The sequence below is a fragment of the Phodopus roborovskii genome, unplaced genomic scaffold (assembly GCF_943737965.1).
Source record: "Phodopus roborovskii unplaced genomic scaffold, PHOROB, whole genome shotgun sequence".
Lineage (NCBI taxonomy): Eukaryota > Metazoa > Chordata > Mammalia > Rodentia > Cricetidae > Phodopus > Phodopus roborovskii.
This window is the reverse complement of record NW_026126480.1, coordinates 56,279,858-56,297,395: the sequence shown is the minus strand read 5'-3', so window position 1 is coordinate 56,297,395 and position 17,538 is coordinate 56,279,858. Positions and strand designations below refer to the sequence as shown.

Genomic DNA, 17,538 nt, shown 5'->3' with positions numbered 1-17,538 from the left:
AGGCAGAAGCAGGTAGATCTCAATGTGAGTTCAAAGGACAGTGTGGTGGGAGCCCTACCTGATATCCTGGAAGAAATACAAACCTAGAAGAAATGCATATTTAAAACAAATATTTTCAGTTTCCTTCTTCTTTCCTTAATAGGATCCAAGCAAAGCTTCCCGGAATCGCCAAAAAAAAGGCAGAATAAGCACATGGAAGCCAGAAGTGCAACAGTTACTAAAACGCCATTTAATAGTTATAACATCGTCACTTGTACCATGAAGGAACTTGCTCAGTGTCAGCTTGAGCCTGGTTCCAAGTTGTTTGTTCTTTTTAATTTGGTGTTCTCTCCCCTCCTTTCCCTTTACCCTCAGTACCAAGCACAAGACGTGTTAGACTGAAAAAAAAAGAACTGATCTCTTAGAACCCAAAAGAATAGTGAATCAAATTAATAGAATTAATCAGAACATAACAGTGGTGGAGCTTTTACCTGTACCATGAAAGGAGAAAAAGAGAAATGTCTCTAGGGTCCTCTATCCAGTTTCAAGGACTCATATCAGTTCCCATTTATATTTTTGCCTGTATTTTTAGTTAGGAAATAATGATTAACTTATGAATTGTCTGGGGCAGGAGTGGGATTCCTTCCATTGGGTTTGTGCGGCCCTCCAGTCCCACTTTCCTGCCTTACAAATAAGAAGCCACTCCTACTGCTCTTCTTCTTAATGATAGAACTGTCAACTCTAAATAACTTACAGGTGATAGAGGTAATTCCCTTTTCCCAGAATGCCATCTGAGAAGTATGGAGGGGACAGAGTGGGGTGGAGCAGTCAGTGGGAGGGCAGCAGCCACCCTCCTGCTGCTCTTCTAGGGGAGGAAGGGCTCTGCCAGCTGAGAGGCCAGTGTCCAAGCCATTGGTCTGGGATACCAATGTAAGTGTTGGTTTGAGAAATCATTCCAGAATGTGCTTCTCCCTCTTTTCCTTGCCCACCTTACCTCAAGTTTAATAAATATGGTTGTACTTTTCTTATTATGAAATAAATGTCTGTAACTGCTGTACACTGCTATAAACTTAAGAAAAATAATTTGCATGTGGGCTCCCAGCCATTGAGTTACTGTAATCCTATCTTAGTCTGTGGGGAGTGAGGTACAGGAACACAGAAAGCCTTCCTGTGTCTTCCCTGCTGCTTCCACCTGTGCGGTTTAAGTTCAGCCTGAGGACTGAAGCCCTACTGGCTGCAGGTCATGTGTCCGCAGTTTAGAGGCCTCAGTTAACCGAGGGGGAGGTGAGTGGGTGCTGTTCTGAGGGGAATCTCCATTTTCAGACACATTTATGACATAGTTCCTACCATGGCCCACAGTGCTCATTTGGAGAGTATTTTCAAGAAGTTTTAGGTGGTGGGTGGCCAAGCAGGACCAGGAGATGTTGATAGACAACAGAATAATTTATGATTGACTGGGGGATCTTGATGCATTGCCTTCAGCAAGGAAATCCAGTCAGCTCATAAACTGGCATCCAAGGGATCCTTCAGTTCTGAGCCCTACCTATTGTGAGGAAAAGCTGGGGCCTCAAAGGTTATGTCATCTTCAATGATCATAAAATTCTGTGACTGTAAAAATAGGAATGGAACCTCTTTCCCCTCCTTTTGGGAAATGACTTAAGGATTTTGATTGCCTTACTTCATTTTCTTAGTTTCTTTGCCCTTGTTCATCTTGAATTTTTGGTTTCCATTGTAGAAAACACTCCATCACCATCCTCTGCCCTCCCAGGAAATGAATGCACTGATGGTCTTTGGGGCTTCCCAACTAGGGACCCCATTCTGCACTGGAAGCCTCCACACCTTGCTCTTTTCTTTGTTGCTGCTGTGTTAAAATAATTGGAAAGATTTTTGTGCCACATAGTAATTTTTCTTTTAAGAAAAATCTATAGATGAAAAAGTTACTAATGAAATTGTGTACGTGTCTGTGCGTGCAACATAAAAATACAGTAGCCTCAAGGAGCTCTTTTGGTCCCTGTAAAATTGCAAATTGATGTATTATAAATAAAGAACACAGTGACTGTCTCATCAGTATGCAACTTTATTCTTTTTACAGTTTGGGTGAAATGAGAGCAAAAGTCTTTCACTCACTCCCACCCTCATTCCAGGAACTTTCTAAACAAACTTCCAAGATTGCAAGGATTCACACAGCACTGAGCAAAGCTGCCCTGCATTTGGTTTCTAAAATGAGTTAGAGACCCTGTAAAAGGTGATCTTAGAAGTGGCAGGTGAAAGGGCCTGGTTCAGCCTCTCACCAGCCTGGGAATAGGAAGGGTCCCCACTTACCATAGGAAGCAGGCTGTAATCCACATGCAGCCAAAAGCTGAAACTGAGCTGGTCATGGCACATCTGGTCTGACATCAGAACTCATCTCACTCGCTCTGCCCCAAGACTAAGTTGGCTGTAACTCATGCTGGACTTTTAAGACTTTATTCAACATAACTCTTGGGAAAACTTAAGCTGAAATACTTTTTAAATGACTGATGCAAACAACTTCACAAATACACATACAAATGTTTGAATAGTGTCACTAAGTAACATGGCATATAAATATGTATCCAGAGTAACATTTACATATGGGCCATAATAGCAAGCATACCATTAACAAAACAATGAAGGAATTTCACCTGTTCAATCAGAATCCTGAGGGAGGAGACCCACCAACCCCTTGACCCTTGGGCCACAGGTCCAGTCATGGTAGAATCAATCACTGCAGCTGTATGGGAAAGCCCTATCAAAATGCATTGTGGGTCCCATCCTTGTGACAGTCAGCAGGTGGGCCCAAGGGTGCCTAGAATGACGCTAGCCTGGGGGCTTCCTCTCAAGTGGAAAACCATCTATAACTTCTGCCCCATCAACCCAGACTTAAGCAGTGAGCTTTAGCAGTGAGCTGTAGGGATGACAATCAGCAGCTCCAATTCTGCCTGTTTCTAAAAAGTGTAGAGGTGAGAATCACTCTTAGTTTAAAAACATGCATGATGAAAAGTAAAAAAGGTCAGTGTCCAGCGTGGCACAATCCATAATCTCTGTTTTCAAGATTTTACAAGTCTCCAAACCCCTGGCTGGTCAAAACTGTAATTTAACTGAGCCGTTCCAGAATACCGAATGGCTTCAAAACTAGCACTAATACTCTGCCACCTTCTGCTGGAGAAACCTTGGTCCCAGGCGAGGTAGGCCCCACCCCTCGCAGGCCTGCAGTGGTGAAGCAATGTTTTGCTGCCCTCGGGAGTCACAAGTGCTGTCTGTGGGCCTGCAGTGCCCAACACACTACACCTTGGCAAAGAAACCTTGGTAACTTGCCAGGTCGGAAGCAGTGTAATACAGTTGCAAAGCTCACGGAACTAGGAGTTGAGATTTTAATTCTAGCTCTTGATCTGTTCGTAGCTGGCTAAGTAATAATTTCTGGGATTTGGAATTTTGCTCCTCTCTCTGAAAGGGGTCAATTTGTGATCTCCAGGGTCCCTTCCCACTGGCAACCTTGAATTATATAAAAATGCTATAAAATCCGTGGTATAAAATCCAACTCGACCAGGAAGTCTGGGGAACTGGGCCTGAGGCACTTGAACCTTGAACTCTGGCTCTGGCAGGTGAGAGAAAGGATTTATTTTTCTTGTTTTCTCACCACAGGGGCCACAAAGGCCCCAGAACCCAGGGCCCCTCCCAAGTCCCATGCTCTGACCACTGCACCCTGACTTTAAAAGGAGGGCACAGTGCCTGCAGTGGCTTCCCTTAGTGAAGAGCAGACACTGGACCTAGAAACAAGGCCCGGGAACATGGGATATTTAGTATCCTCCCAATCCCCTGGCCACACTCATCTTTCCTCCTCCACCTCACAGCTTATCTCTGATACACGCATAATAAATAAGACATTTGCACGTAAGGGTGATTGGGCCAGTTCCCCTCTCCCTTTCATATAAAAAAGCATTAAATACAGTTTCAAAATAAAATACAAAGAGCAAAAAAGGGCCTGATCTCGGGACCACCTGTTCTCCACGGGAGAATGAAATCTACACATCCCTCTCGGACCTGCCTGGGAGATTGAGGGGCCCTTCTGGCACCAAGGGTAAAAGCAAAAGAAGCCAAGGCCGGCCTCAAGCCCTGGGGCGCTGAGAACCGATGTGGCATCCACCGAGGACAAATCACGTTCAGTGGGGGCAGTAATAGACACCACTGCCCCAGTACCCCGGGCTTTGCACCGTGCTGGCACTGGGCCTAGAGTGTCCCTGCCGCTTTCACTGGGTGGGTAAGAGAAGCTCTCTGAGCAGGAGAGGCTATGGAAAAAAGTGCTAATCCCTTTATGACTCGGTCCCAACAGCATGGATGCGCGGTCCCCTGAGCCACCCGGTGAAGCCGGCTCAGCTGACGGGGCTTCAACGCTCCGCCCGCTGCAGGTCCCAATGCGCCGCCCGCGCCTCTAGGAGGCCAAGAATACCAATTTGGACCCAACAGCCAGCAACCTGGGAGCCGAGAGCCGCACCCGCGGGCGGGCGGGCGAGGCCGCATAGAACTGGGCCCCCGGTCAGGACGAGCGCCCTGCCTTCCACCCTAATACTGATTTCGGGCACCTCCCCACCCCGGTCTGGCAGCACTGCGCCCTTGGGCGCGGCCTGGAACGTTCGCTGTGAACACTGGAGAGGCGCTTTGGCTTTTCGAGAAACGCGGGGCCCGCGCGAAGAGTGCCGGGACCCCCCGGCCAGCGCGCACCAGCATCGTGGGGAGTAGCGGCACATCAGAATGTCACCGAGGGACAGCGGCAGCGCCTCCCCAACCCCGGCCCAGCCCGGCCAGCGGGGGACCCCAGCGCCTGACATCAGGGTCTCTCAGCCCAAGGGCCAGGCCAGCGCAGGGAATTCTACGCGCGACAAACCGCGCCCGGCTTGAGTTCCGCACCGCCGTCCCGCGGCGCCGGGGCCGGTGACCCAAAGCCCTCATGGCCGTAGCAGCGCAGTGCAGCCTCCTCGTAGGCCTCCAGAATGGTCTGGCGCTCCTCTGGGGTGAAGTCCATGGAGAAGGGATGCACCTGCAGGATGTGACGCTTGATGGTGCTCACCTTGAGCGTGGCCAGCGCGCCCCCGCACACCATGCACACCAGGCCGCGCCGGCTGCCGTCGTAGTCCATCAGGTATTCGCCCCGCCAGCGCGGCTGGTAGTTGCGCCGCTGCTCCCGGCTGCGCGGCGGCGGCGGAGGGGGAGGTGGTGGCGGTGGCAATGGTAGCGGCGGGAAAGCCAACCCCCCGGGCTCCTGGCCGTCATCTTCATCTTCCTCTTCTTCGGCGGGCCGCTCCGATGGCGCCCCGGGGGACGGTGGCCCGTCGCCTGAGGAGGAACAAAGGGCTGCCTTAGAGCGGGTGGCAGGTATCTGGCCCAGTCCCTACTCTCCACTGGTCCTTCTGCCCCATCCGCCCGTCTCTCCCGGCATCCTTCCATTCTCACCACCCTTCCCTCCGAGCCCTCGGTCCCTGCCCGCGGCTCAGGCCCTCCACAGGCTCACCCCACCACTCCTCTGGCTCCGCCTCCTCTGCCCCTCCCCCCTCCTCAGAGGCCGAGGCTGTGCCGGGGGCGACAGGGTCGCTGGGGGACTCCGGGCTGGGCAGCCCCAGGGCCAGCAGGTGTGCGGCCTTCTCGCTCCACTCCTGGGCGATGAGGGCCTTGACTGGCCCGCTGAGGCTGGTGGAGCCCGGGTGGCGCTGGCGGATGTGTCGCTTGATGGTGCTCATCTTGAGCGAGGCCAGCGCGCCCCCGCACACCATGCACACCAGGCCGCGCCGGCAGCCGTCCAGCTCCATGAGGTACTCCAGCCGCCAGCGATCCTGGTAGTGGCGACGATAGTCTCGGCCCCTCCGAGGCCGGACCGAGTTGCCCGCCCTCTCGCCCTCGCCCTCCTCGCCCTCCTCCTCCTGCTCTGCCGGCCCGGGCCTCTCAGGGACCCAGCCAGCCTCTTCCTTTACGTCTGGGGGGCTGAGATCCTGAGAGGAGGGGGCTCCAGCAGCGGGGGCGGAGTCCCGGCTCTTTCTGGTCAGGTCCTGGGGGACGAGGTCATCGTCTGTTGGGGAAGGGGTGAAGGAGAAGGGCTCAGCCTGTTGGCTGGGTTGCCCTTACCCACACAAGGGGGTTCCATCCTTGCTCCTCACCCCGGCCCCAAGCTAGGCGGCCCCAGCCAGAGAGAGAGGGGTGGAGAGTTGCGAGTCTGTGTGTAGAGGGAAAGTAGCCAGCCCTCAACCAAATGTCCCTGCCTCCCAATTTTGTTTTCAGCTCCCATGCTGCCGCCCTAATAGAGAAGGGGTCTCAGCCCTGGGACAGCCTCGCACCTGGTGAGGACTGGGTGAGCTCGGACAGAGCCTCAGGCTGGTCACCCCAGGCCTGCAGCAGGGCACTGCGCTGGGGGCCACTGAGCCCTAGGGAGCTGGGGTGCATCTCCAGCACGTGAGCACGGATGTCGTCCAAGTGCAGGCTGGGCAGTGCCCGGCCACAGGCCATGCACACCAGCCGATTCCCCCGTGGGTCGTAGTCCATGAGACACTCGGCCCGGAACCAGTTCTGCAGGGACTCCTTCAGCCTCCGCTCCAGGCGCCGGGCCCCCAGACCCCTGCTGCCCCCAGCCCTTCTGGAGGCGGCAAGGCGCCGGCGCCGAGGTGCCACTGTGCCCCCTCGAACCCCTCGCCGCTGGCGCCGGCAGGCCCCACCAGCTGGGGCTTTGCCTGAAAGGGTTGGAGGGAAGCAACTGAGACTCCGGGCCTAGGGGAGTCCCCCACCACAGTCAGGTGCTCCACACACAGCCTCTTTCTCACTCAAATCCGATGGCTGACCTTTGCCTACTTTCCCTCTTCTCTTAACATCTTTTCTGTTTTTTAGACAGAAATTCATACAGTCTAGGTTGGGTTCAAACTCCCTGTGTAGCCAACACCATCTAAACTACGGATGCTCACTTTCCTGGTACTGAAATTACAGGCACGTGACACCACACCCACTCCCTTCACTGACAGCGCTCTCCCCAACCCTCCAGTTCACTCAAAGCTCCACCCAGCCTCCCTCAGCCCAGATTTTAGCCCCTTCCCTGAGCTGCACTGTCCCCCCACCCCAGCTTCCCCAGCAACTCACAGCCCTTTCCTCAACTTACCCCTCCCACCGCTCCTAGCTCCTTCCAGAGTATCAAGGCTGTCAAGGACGCGGGGAAACTGCCCCCCACACCACTATCCCTCCCCACACTCAACAGTAAGAGCAGTAAACAGAATCTACCCAAAGAAGGGACAGAGACTTCCTCAAAAAATAAAAACTAAATAGCTAGAGAGCAGAAAAACTGCCCACCACCACCACCTCGCCCAGCCCCATGACACACAATCCTCTGCCTCTCCATAGTCTATTACCTGAGCCCTTGGGTGGGCAAGCTTGAAGGCTGGCCCCTTCCTCCTCCTCTTCATCCTCTTCCTCCTCCTCAGCCCCCTGGGCCCCCAGGCTCTCAGCCTCACCGCAGGCGCCCAGCCCCAGGTGGGCGTCCCAGCTGTTGCTGATGACCTCCTTCTCTCGGGGACTCCAATGGAGGGAGTAGGGATGCTTCTGGCGGATGTGTCTCTTGATGGTGCTGAGCTTGAGGGTAGCCAGGGAGCTGCCACACACCATACACACCATGCCATGCCGGGAGGGGATGAAATCCATCAGGTACTCCAGTCGCCAGTGGTCATGGTAGTAGCGTCGATGGTCCCTGCCAGGGATGCGGCTCTTCCCAGGCCTCGAGGCCCGAGCCTCACAATGATCTGAGTATTTCCTGCCTGAAGATGCCGGTCCCCTGGCCCTGGAGGAGGGTAGGGGGGTACTCCCCCAGGACCCCAAGGCACCCCCTTCCAGCTGAAGAGCTTGTCCTGAAGAAGGGAAAAGGGAGACATGCTCTCAATCTCCAATTTCCAGGGAAAGGACTCAAGGCTTTGATTTGGAAGCATGAGAAAGGGAGGTGGGGGAGGGGAGTTTAGGGCCAGGAAGGGACGGCAAGAGCAATGAAAGGGAGGTGGGTAGTGAGGGAGTCAAAGCACCCTCACAAAGAGCAGGGGCAGCGAGAGGGCGAAGAACAAAAGGAGGAGTACTGTGTGAGCTCCCTGCAGAAGGCCAGGACGGTGCCAGTGCACAGAGCTACAGGCAGGGGTAAAGCTACATCAGCAAGCTGGGCAGTCACAGAATGGAGAAAGCAGTAGGCAGAGGGGAAGAAAAGGGATGTCTGTGTGCACCCACATCTGTGGACAAGACTCACCCACCTGCAGCCCCACCAGGAGGGCCCCACCCAAAGGTCCTTTCCCAGTAATACTCCACATATGCCCTCCTGGAAATAGCAGTTTAGGGATGGGGTATGTCATATCAGCTTTCCCACTGGGGGACACCTAACACAAAGGTGTCAATACCTCCAGGAAAAGGAGCTTCTCAAACCCAGACTTCCCCAGAGTGGGTAGATGGGGGCTGGGGGGAAGCAATGGCCCTGAAAAGGGAAGGTAGGGCAGGACAGCCACCAGAGTGACTACTGAACATACATATGCAGATAGGGGTGCAGTCACCACCCATCAAACTACTATGGCTTCCTAGGCGTTTGCCTCATTGGGGCTGGCTACAGGGGTTTGACTACTGCCCAGCCATCAGAACTGAGGGCATCTCTGGGCCCCACCAACCCACTGGTATTCCTATACTTTCTCAAAAAGACACAGATCCCTACCTTACCCTCCCTGCAGAGCTGGCTGACCCTTTTTTTTTTTTTTTTTAAAGAAAATGGTCTCCTGGCCACAAAGACTAGATAGGCTGGTTCTGGTCATTCTCTCAGTACAAAATCCCAGAGTCAGACCAACAAAAGACAGGATCAGAGAAAGCTCCTGTCCTTGTGTGGAGTTTTCTTTTGTTTTCATTATCTTTATTTATTTATTTATTTTTAAGTAGAGCTATAGAAAATAATACTAGGTTCAACATCTGGCTTCACTGGTGACTTGCTCCATGACCTTTGGTAGGTCATGTCCGCTCTCTGGGCCTAAGCGCCTTTGTCTACAAATGCACTGACTGGCTGAATAGCTAGCACCCTACTAAGCATCCTTGCCATGCGGGAGCCCTGTAAGTCTAAGGCAGACTGGCCCTTTAAGAGCAGAAAGAAAAAAAAAAATAGGAAAGAAAAAGGAGGAGCTGAGAGTCTTTAAAAACAAAAGGGGATGGGGGCTTCTGAGGAGGAGAGCTCAGAGAGAGGGGAAATCTCCCTAGTGAGCTAGGGGCCTTCCACTGATAAAGGCAAGGAACCCTTCAGCAGGAAGACAAAACAAACAGCAGGCTTTGAGGGACGACGAGGATCGGCCGGTCCTGATACAGCTGACAAACTGGGGCCAAAATAAATTCTGAAACGCGGCAGTGCACCGGCAGGAGGGGGCATCCACCTTCGTGGGCGAATCCATCCCTTACTTAAGACCTTCCCGACGTGGGGGACTGCAGAGGGGGGCCCAAGGCGTAGGCTGTGCATTTTTTCCCTTAGTGCAACCGTGAAGGGAAGAGTTCTCGTCTCCAGCAAGGCCACTCAGGAGAGGGACAGCGCACCAGAGATAGCGGAATCCCGAGCTATACTACTCTGGGGAAAGCCCTAGAAGGGGAGGGTGGTGGGGGCTGGGAGGCCTTTGAAAAGACCACTTGGGAGTCTGAAAGAGAAGGGGCGGGGGCCGGGAGTTCCAGTGCCTTCCTGGCCCATGTCGCTGGTACCCCAAAAGTGGGCACCGCGGGGCCCTTTAAAGAGGAGGGATCCGCCCCAGCCCGGCGGGCAGACCCCGGCACGGGCGGGGGGCGCCCCGCGGGCCTTGCAGCTGCGCTCCGTGCCCGCCAGGTGGCGCCCCCGGCCGCCCTGCGCTCGTCCCCCGCTTTGTTCGGCGGCCGAGAGGGGCCCGGAGCCGCAGCCCTCCCCTCCCCCACGCCGGGGCCCCCGCCCCGGGCCGTCGGGCCCAGCTCTTACCGCCGTCGTCCTCCTCGGTCTCCGCGCCGCCGCTCGCTGCAGCGGGCGGCAGCCGTCGGCCCCGTGCCGAGGACACTGCGGACCCGGGGCCGCCCCTGCCGCCGCCGCTCCGGCTCCGGTGGTCCCCGCCGGGCTCCATGCGCTGTGCCGAGGAGCGGGGGCCCCGGGGCGGCGGGGCGCGGGGCCGCGGAGCCGGCGGCGGCGCGCGCAGGGCGCTCGGTGCGCGGGGCCCCGGACGCGGGCCGCATTCACGGGCGGCCGGCCGCACGGACGGCTGGCTGCTCGCTCGGCGGCTCGGGCTGGACCGGGGTGGGGATTCCTGTCTGGGGCCCCTGGGGCTCCTTTAAGGGCTCCTGGGTAAATTTAAAGGGGCCGCGCGCAATTTCCTCCTGCCAGCTCGCGGGGGGCTGGCGCGGGAAGGCGGGAGGTGGCGAGTCCGCAGTGGGCGCCAGTTACGGACGCGGGGAGCACGGACCTCAGCGCCCTCACGGGCCCGCCCCGCCGCGTCCGCAGCTGCCGCTCCGGCTTGGAAAGAGTCGCCGAGGTGACCGGGCCCCCGTGTCCAGTCTGCTAGGATGCGCCTCAGCCACCGCCCCCTCGGGGCATCTTCGCGAGCAGCTCACCGCGGCGGGTCAGCTGGAGACCGCCCGGTGCGCCCGCCCGGATCCTTTCCCGGGGTGCCTCCTTGTCCTCCAGCGCGAGCTGGGCGCGGGCCCCGAGCGGACGCGCCTGGCAGGGGCCCCAGATGGCCGCGGCCCCGCAGAGAGGGAGGAGCCGTGGGGGCCGCCGCGCCCCCTCCCGCGGGAGCCTGGGGCTAGCGCTGGCAGCTCTGGCTTCTACCGGGGAGGGGCGGCGGGGCGAGGCTTCCACCCAGCCGGCCCGGGCGAGGGCGGCGGCCGCGAAAGTGCAAGCCTAGGAGAGGGTCGCGCAGAGGACTGGAGGAGAGCGAGCGCGCGGCGCCTAGCCAGCTGGCCTTACGAAGCGGAGGTGGCCCCGGGCTGGAAGCCGGAAAGAGAGGGCGACTGCGGCAGTGATTAAGGCCCCTGTCCCTGCAAGCCTGTAGGTGCCGAGGGACGCAGTCTGTTCAATCCGGGGGCTACTGCACAGGACCAAAGCGCAAAGAATATATTGGGCACGTGGAGTCGCATGTCCCTGGGATGGGAACCCCTGGGGTGAATTCTGGCTACGGCCCGGGGTCACCTCCAGGTCCCAGCTCCCGGAAAGCCTGGAGAAGGAACCTCCAGCGGTTGTGATGTCAAGGCATCCTGAGGTCCTGCCAGGACAACTGAAGAAGCAGGTGCACTTTTAGCCTTTGGTTGGTCTCCCACAACAAAGCGAAGGCCTGGGGATCCTAATTACGGGGCGCGGGACACCATGAGGGTCTTATTATCTAGAGATGGATTTTATTCCCTGCCTGAGGGGAGGCATACTACAGTCAGTCAAACAAGTCACGTTCACGGAGTCGTTCTCACACTGAACACCTACTATGTGCTACAAGCACTGGCTTTCTGGACTCAAAGCCTTGAACGGGATTGCTACTACTGCCGGTAGCTTAGACATTCTCAGCCAATAAAAAAGAAACAGTTACAGCCCCTGGGGATTAAGGAAAGTATTCAATCACCCGGTACACAGGAAACCATTCCCCCGAAGCGTATAAGCGGAGAAGAAAGGAACTAAAATTTCTGAAGTGGCACAAGGGCGCTTTCAATGGCGCCCCCTCCCCCATCCCCGAATCGTTTTCAGTCTACAGGATGACTTGGGAGAGACTTCACCTTGGGTAAATTTAAGTCCCTGTGCCACAACTCTGCTTTCCCATGTCTGGCTGCCCTTCATTTCACCGTTGGGTTGAGCAGGGCTGTACGCTCATTCCATGAAGGATGCACCATGATGTGGAAGGTGGCCAGGCCCAGGAACACAAAGAAAATGACATGGAATTGGTCTTGACATGCTCCTATGAAAAGCTTAAAAAGGAAAAAGAGGCCAGAGTTCATTCGAATGCCTTTAGTCCTAGTACTTGGAGGCAAACACAGGCAGATATCTGAATTCGTGCCTATCTGGTTTACACAGCAAGTTCCAGGCCAGCCAGAGCTACATAGTGAGACTGTATCTTTAAAATAATAATAATACAAAAAGGAAGAAAGAAAAGGCTGGTATGATGGCACACACCTGTGATTCCAGCACTCTTGGAGACTAAGACAAGATGATTAGATGTTAGCTCTAGGTCTATCCCCAGAACTCTTTCTAAGGGAATAAAACACCCCAAAGCAACCTAGTAACCTAAAACCTAAAAGTCTGTTTTTCTAAGGCCTTACACTTTATTTGGTTTGGTTTCTAGCTACAGGGCCAGCCACTGTAAGACATTTTGGAATCTAGCCTTTCCAGTATTATTTATAAAAGGCAATTTTGTTACCAAAAGAAAGATACCACAGCCATCTGGAGCCATTTTTAAGTTGCCTGTCCTCACCCACATTCTGCTCAGTCTCAGGAAGGGCCCCAAAGCTCTATGATTTGTGAATTTGCCATCCATAGCTTAGACTTTGCAGCCAACCCATGAACCTGGAGCTGGCTATTAAGATGAAAAAGCAGACTACTAAGAGAACACACCCTTCCAAGCCAGGAATAATGGCACACACCTTTAATCCCAGCACTCAGGAGGCAAAACCAAGTAGATTTTGTAAGTTTGAGGCCAGGCAAGTCTACATACTAAGCTCCAGGACAGTCAAGGATAATGAAACCTTAAAACAAAACAAAAAACAAGGGGGGCGGAGAACACCTGGACTCCTCTAATCCTAGCACTCAAGAGGCTGAGTGAAGCAGGAGAATTGCCACAAGCCTTGAACTGACAAAATCCAAAATCCTGCCTCCAAAAAGAAAAAAGAGAGACAGAGACCAGAGGCACGGTAATAAAAACCTATAACCCCAGCATTTAAGAAATAGACATAGGAAGATCAGGAGTTCAAGGCCAGCTTTAGCTACATAGTAAGTTCAAAGCCAGCTTGGCCTATATGAGATGCTTCCTCAAACACACAAATCCAACAAGGAGAGAGGAGTCCTGAGCACCAAGCCCTGGGCTGGCAGCAAAGGATTAAAAATAGGGGCAGTGGTGATAACTCAATGGACAAAGTGCTTTCCTTCCCAGTATGAGGACCTGCATTTGATGCCCTCCAGACCCACATTTTAAAAACTCTGAGCATGACAGTATTGCTTGTAATCCCAGTGCTAGTAAGATAGAAATAGGTAGCTTCTTAGAGCTCCCTGGCCAGCCAACATGGCTTTAGTTGGTTCCAAGCCAGTAAGAGACCCTGTCTCAAAAGAATATCTTTCACATGCACATGTACATCACACACATATTAACAAAAATACATGTGTGTGGGGGGGTGTGTGTTTTAAAACGTAACAATGCAAAGGTGCAACTCAGAGACAGACCTTATACTTAGGATATACTCAAGTCCCAGATTTGATACTCAGTACCACAAAAACAAATAAGAACACAGAGGTATCTGCTTCTACTCTAGGCACTCTGAGGTAACTGGGCAGGAGGAGCCAAGAATGATGATCAGGGCTATGAGGTGACTTTCAGGAGACCTAAGTACTTCTGCCTCTCTGAGCACCCTTCTCTGTTGAAAAGAAATGTCAGTTAACCCCAGCACTCAGGAGACAGAGGCAGGTGGCCTGGAACTAACTATGTAGATCAGGCTGGCTTCAAACTCACAGAGATCCACCTGACTCTGCCTCACAAGAGCTGGGATCAAAGGTGTGTGCCACCACCACCACTGGCCCTCTTTAATCCTTTAAAATTCATTTCTTGTTTCCTTCTAATCATAAAAAAAAAATTAAACATCTCATGAGCCCCTGAAACTGTGTCTTTTCAGCCTCTGGGGCCACTGGGATGCCAGAGTTGGTTGCAATATGGGTCATATATCCAAGAACAGCGGCCAACCTGGGAAGGCATCCAAGGGACAGCATGGCTTAAACAAAGCCTGAAACGACCAGGAAGCATTGCCAGGAGGAGAAAGAGACAGCAGGGTCTTCTGGCCAAGGCCAGGCCTGTTGGGGTGAAGGATAGGCAAGTGGAAGAATCAGAAAAGGAAAGGAACTTAACAAGGACTAAGGCTTAGGGGCTATCTTGAACATCCAGCCTTTCCTGGAGAACCTGGAAGATTGAACTTCCAGGAGGTAGCCCTGAGGATACCAGAAAGGGAATTGGAATTATAGAGCCACACACTGGCCCTTAGATCAGGCTGCAGCAGCAAACAGTGAATGCACGGGGTTAGGGCTTGCATAGGGCACAGTACACAGTAGTGCACACATGAGGGGGTGGGCTGGGAAGTGAAATGCTACCTGTGTGCACCCTCACCCCTGCAGTGGATGCTGGAAGATGATATTTATTAGCCATATTGCTTACCTGGAAACTGCTTACCCCCAAAGTTTGTCCTTCTGCCCAGTTTCTATCAAGGTTCCCCCAGAGGCTAGCAGCAGTTTTGGCTTGAGCCATATTAAGAAGGTAGAGCTGGAGCTGGGTGGTGGTGGCACACCTTTAATCCCAGCACTCTGGAGACAGAGGCAGGTGGATCTTTGTGAGTTCGAGGCCAGCCTGGTCTACAAAGTGAGTTACAGGGCTAAACAAAGAAACCCTGTCTTGAAGAAACAAATATGCATACACAAAGTAGAAAGTAGAGCTGGGTGTAATAGAGCATATTTGTAATCCCAATACTTCAAAGGTTCAGGCAAGAGAATCAGGAGCTCAGTGTCAGAATCTAGTGAGGTGGTTCAGTGTGGCTTGCTACATAAACATGAGGACCCCACATTTGACTCCCCAGAGCCCATATAAACCCAGATTCAGCGCACAAACATGCTAACCCGCTACTCCTGTGGCAACATGGGAGGGGAAGAAGAATCCTGGGGGCTCTTAGGTCAGCCTGTTGTATGAAGCATCCATCAACAAATAAAAAGACCCCACCTCAAAACAATGTGGGAAGCTGGGTACAGACTTTAATCCCAGCATGAGGTAAGCAGATATTTATGAGTTTGAGGCTAGCTTGATCTACATAGTGTCCAACCAATGTTACACATAGTGGAGCCTGAACCAGGGATCTCCCAATTTTTTAGACTGATTTATATGTATGAGTGTGTGTTTTGCCTGCGTGTATGTATGTACACTATGTGCATGCCTGGAAGCCAAGGAAGTTAGAAGAAAGCATTGGATGCCCTAGAACTGGAGTTAGGGTTGTGAGCCACCATGTAGGTGCTGGGAACAGAACCTGGGTCCTCTGCAAGAGCAACAAGTGTTCTTAACTGCTGAGCTGTCTCTCCCCTGCCCCAAAGACTCCTAGTTTTCATATCTTGCATCTTCTCTTCCACCCTAAGCCTCAAATGCTTGATCTCTCTGCTAGTGTTACCAGCCAGGGCTATGGGCTCCCTACCCTCACAGTGCCAGAGATCCTCAAAGGGAAAGGCTACTTCCTCCTCCTTCCCCTCCTTCTTCATTTCCTGTGCAGAGCCATGAAAAGATGGCTCTAGCTGAGAACTAAACCAGAAGAGAAGGGGAGACTTGCAGGGAGCAAATATGTTTACATCCTTGTACCCAAATTGCCCACAAACACTAATCAAGCCTATTTTTCAATATACTCAGAGCACAGAAACAAATATTGGTTCTGGAAGGCAGCCTTTTGACCCTCCAACTATGTCAAATGTCAAGTGTGTGTGTGTGTGTGTGTTGCTGAGATAGAAACCAGAATCCAACATTCTACGCAAGTTCCCTACCACTGAATTACACCCCTGCCCTCAAAGGAACTTTCTATATAGAATGGAAATGAAATCATCCCTTGTAAAATCCCTAAAGAATTCCAGACACAAAGATTATATCCAAGCCAGGCATGATGACTCAGGCCTATAATCCCAGTATTTAGGTGCTAAAGGCAGGAGGATCTACATGCAGTTCAAGGCCAGCTTTGACCATATGGCAATCTCAAAGCCAGACTGGGCTATGTTTGATTCAGAGTTAAGCCCAAAACTGACAGCTTTGTGATGGGGACGAAGCTAGGAATTTTAGTCCTACACACATTCAGAAATAGAGCAGTCGATAAATTTCTTGCTTTTGGAAAAGAGAACCCAGGCAAACTGTTCCCTGATGTTAACTGAATGGAGAGTTCAAAGCAGGGAAAAGTGTGTGACAGCCCAAGAGGGCTAGCTTCAGATGAGAAAGGAAACAGTTTGTCCAAAGCACAGACAATGCTTTGTGGAGATCCAAGCCTACCTCCTCTTAAAAAGACTTAAAAAAATAAGTGAATAAAATTTAAAACAGAATTCGGTTGGAACAGTGCTCACCCAGCATGTGCAAGGCTCTGGGTTCTGTCACTGCTGCCTCACAGCCCAAACATGGTGCTGCATGCCTGACATCCAACACAGCACTTACGGAGTACAAGCAGAAAATTCACAGCCACATACATTAAAGGTCAGCCTGAAATACAAGAGGCCCTATCTCAAAATAATAATAATAATAATAATAATAATAACAACAACCACCCAAGGACAAAAGCATATAACCAGACAAGGTGGCACACAATTGTAATCCCAGCACTTAGGAACCTAAAGCAGGATCATGATCCAGGTCAGGTTGGCCATATAGTCTGAGTGTCTCACAAACAAAAACATTGACAAGTTCTCTCTCTCTCTCTCTCTCTCTCTCTCTTACTCACTCACACACACACATACACACACATGTAGAAAAAGAATATTAGTAATGGCATATTTACTACAATCATCTTTTTATTTTTGTTTGTTTGTTTGTTTTCTCTGTTTTAATAGTTTCTCCAAGTAATACCTCTGGTTGTCCTGGAACTTGATTTGTAGACCAGGCTCACAGAGATCCGCCTGCCTCTGTCTCCTGAGTGCTGGAATTAAAGGCATGCATCAGCACTGCCCAGTGGTGCAACCAACTATCAAGGAGATTATCACCAGGTGGTGGATTCCCACACCTTTCATCCCAGCACTCAGGAAGCAGAGGTCTACAGATCTATGAGTTAGAGGCCAGCCTGGTCTACAGAGTGATTTCTATGTCAGCCAGGACTGTTATACAGAGAAACCCTGTCTCAAAAAGCAAAAAACAAAACAAACAAACAAACCTAATAGGTAAATCAACAGTGCTAGAGCTGCTGGGACACACCTTTCATCCCAGCACACACAAGAGGGTTAGGAAAGTGGATCTCTAAGAGTTTGCTCCAGGTCAGCCATGGCTACATAGTGAGAGCCTGCCTCAAAATAAGTCTTTAAAAAAAAATCAATTAACCTCTCTCTCTTTCCAGTTTTCTCGAGACAGGGTTTCTCTGTGGCTTTAGAGGCTTTCCTGGAACTAGTTCTTGTAGACTAGGCTGGCCTTGAACTCAGAAATTCTCCTGCCTCTGCCTCCTGGGTGCTGGGATTAAAGGCATACACATCATCGCCCTGCTTCTTTCCAGTTTTTTGAAACAGGGTTTCTCTGTATTCCTGACCATCCTGGAACTTTCTGTAGACCAGGCTGACCTTGTGCTCACAAAGATTTGCCTGCCTCTGCCTGGGGTGGGCCACCA

General features: G+C 52.5%; 2 protein-coding genes across 5 annotated transcripts in view; one reads left to right on the top strand and one right to left on the bottom strand.

Annotated features, from left to right (window-relative positions):
* Rtn3 (reticulon 3) overlaps positions 1 to 2,043 on the top strand; it is a 56,293-nt gene extending 54,250 nt beyond the window's left edge. For all 4 annotated transcript variants that reach the window (XM_051193819.1, XM_051193823.1, XM_051193820.1 and 1 more), the window contains one exon: positions 143 to 2,043. In XM_051193819.1, the coding sequence (XP_051049776.1) occupies positions 143 to 188 (46 nt within the window). In that variant the 3' untranslated portion in view covers positions 189 to 2,043. The remainder of the gene's footprint in view (positions 1 to 142) is intronic.
* Positions 2,037 to 10,542, bottom strand: Zfta (zinc finger translocation associated). The gene is made up of 5 exons (XM_051193837.1): positions 9,971 to 10,542; positions 7,380 to 7,871; positions 6,324 to 6,713; positions 5,507 to 6,058; positions 2,037 to 5,331 (listed from the first exon to the last, which is right to left on the bottom strand). The coding sequence occupies exons 1-5, from the start codon at positions 10,107 to 10,109 to the stop codon at positions 4,868 to 4,870; spliced, it is 2,037 nt and encodes a 678-aa protein (XP_051049794.1). The 5' UTR covers positions 10,110 to 10,542; the 3' UTR covers positions 2,037 to 4,867.
* Between the last annotated feature and the right edge of the window lie 6,996 nt (positions 10,543 to 17,538).

Excerpts from the sequence above, each read along its gene's own strand:
- Zfta (XM_051193837.1), bottom strand. The coding sequence starts at position 10,109 with ATGGAGCCCGGCGGGGACCACCGGAGCCGGAGCGGCGGCGGCAGGGGC. Across the intron at positions 6,714-7,379 it reads TTGCCCACCCAAGGGCTCAG|GCAAAGCCCCAGCTGGTGGG; the intron begins GTAATAGACTAT and ends CAACCCTTTCAG. Across the intron at positions 6,059-6,323 it reads GCTCACCCAGTCCTCACCAG|ACGATGACCTCGTCCCCCAG; the intron begins GTGCGAGGCTGT and ends CTTCCCCAACAG.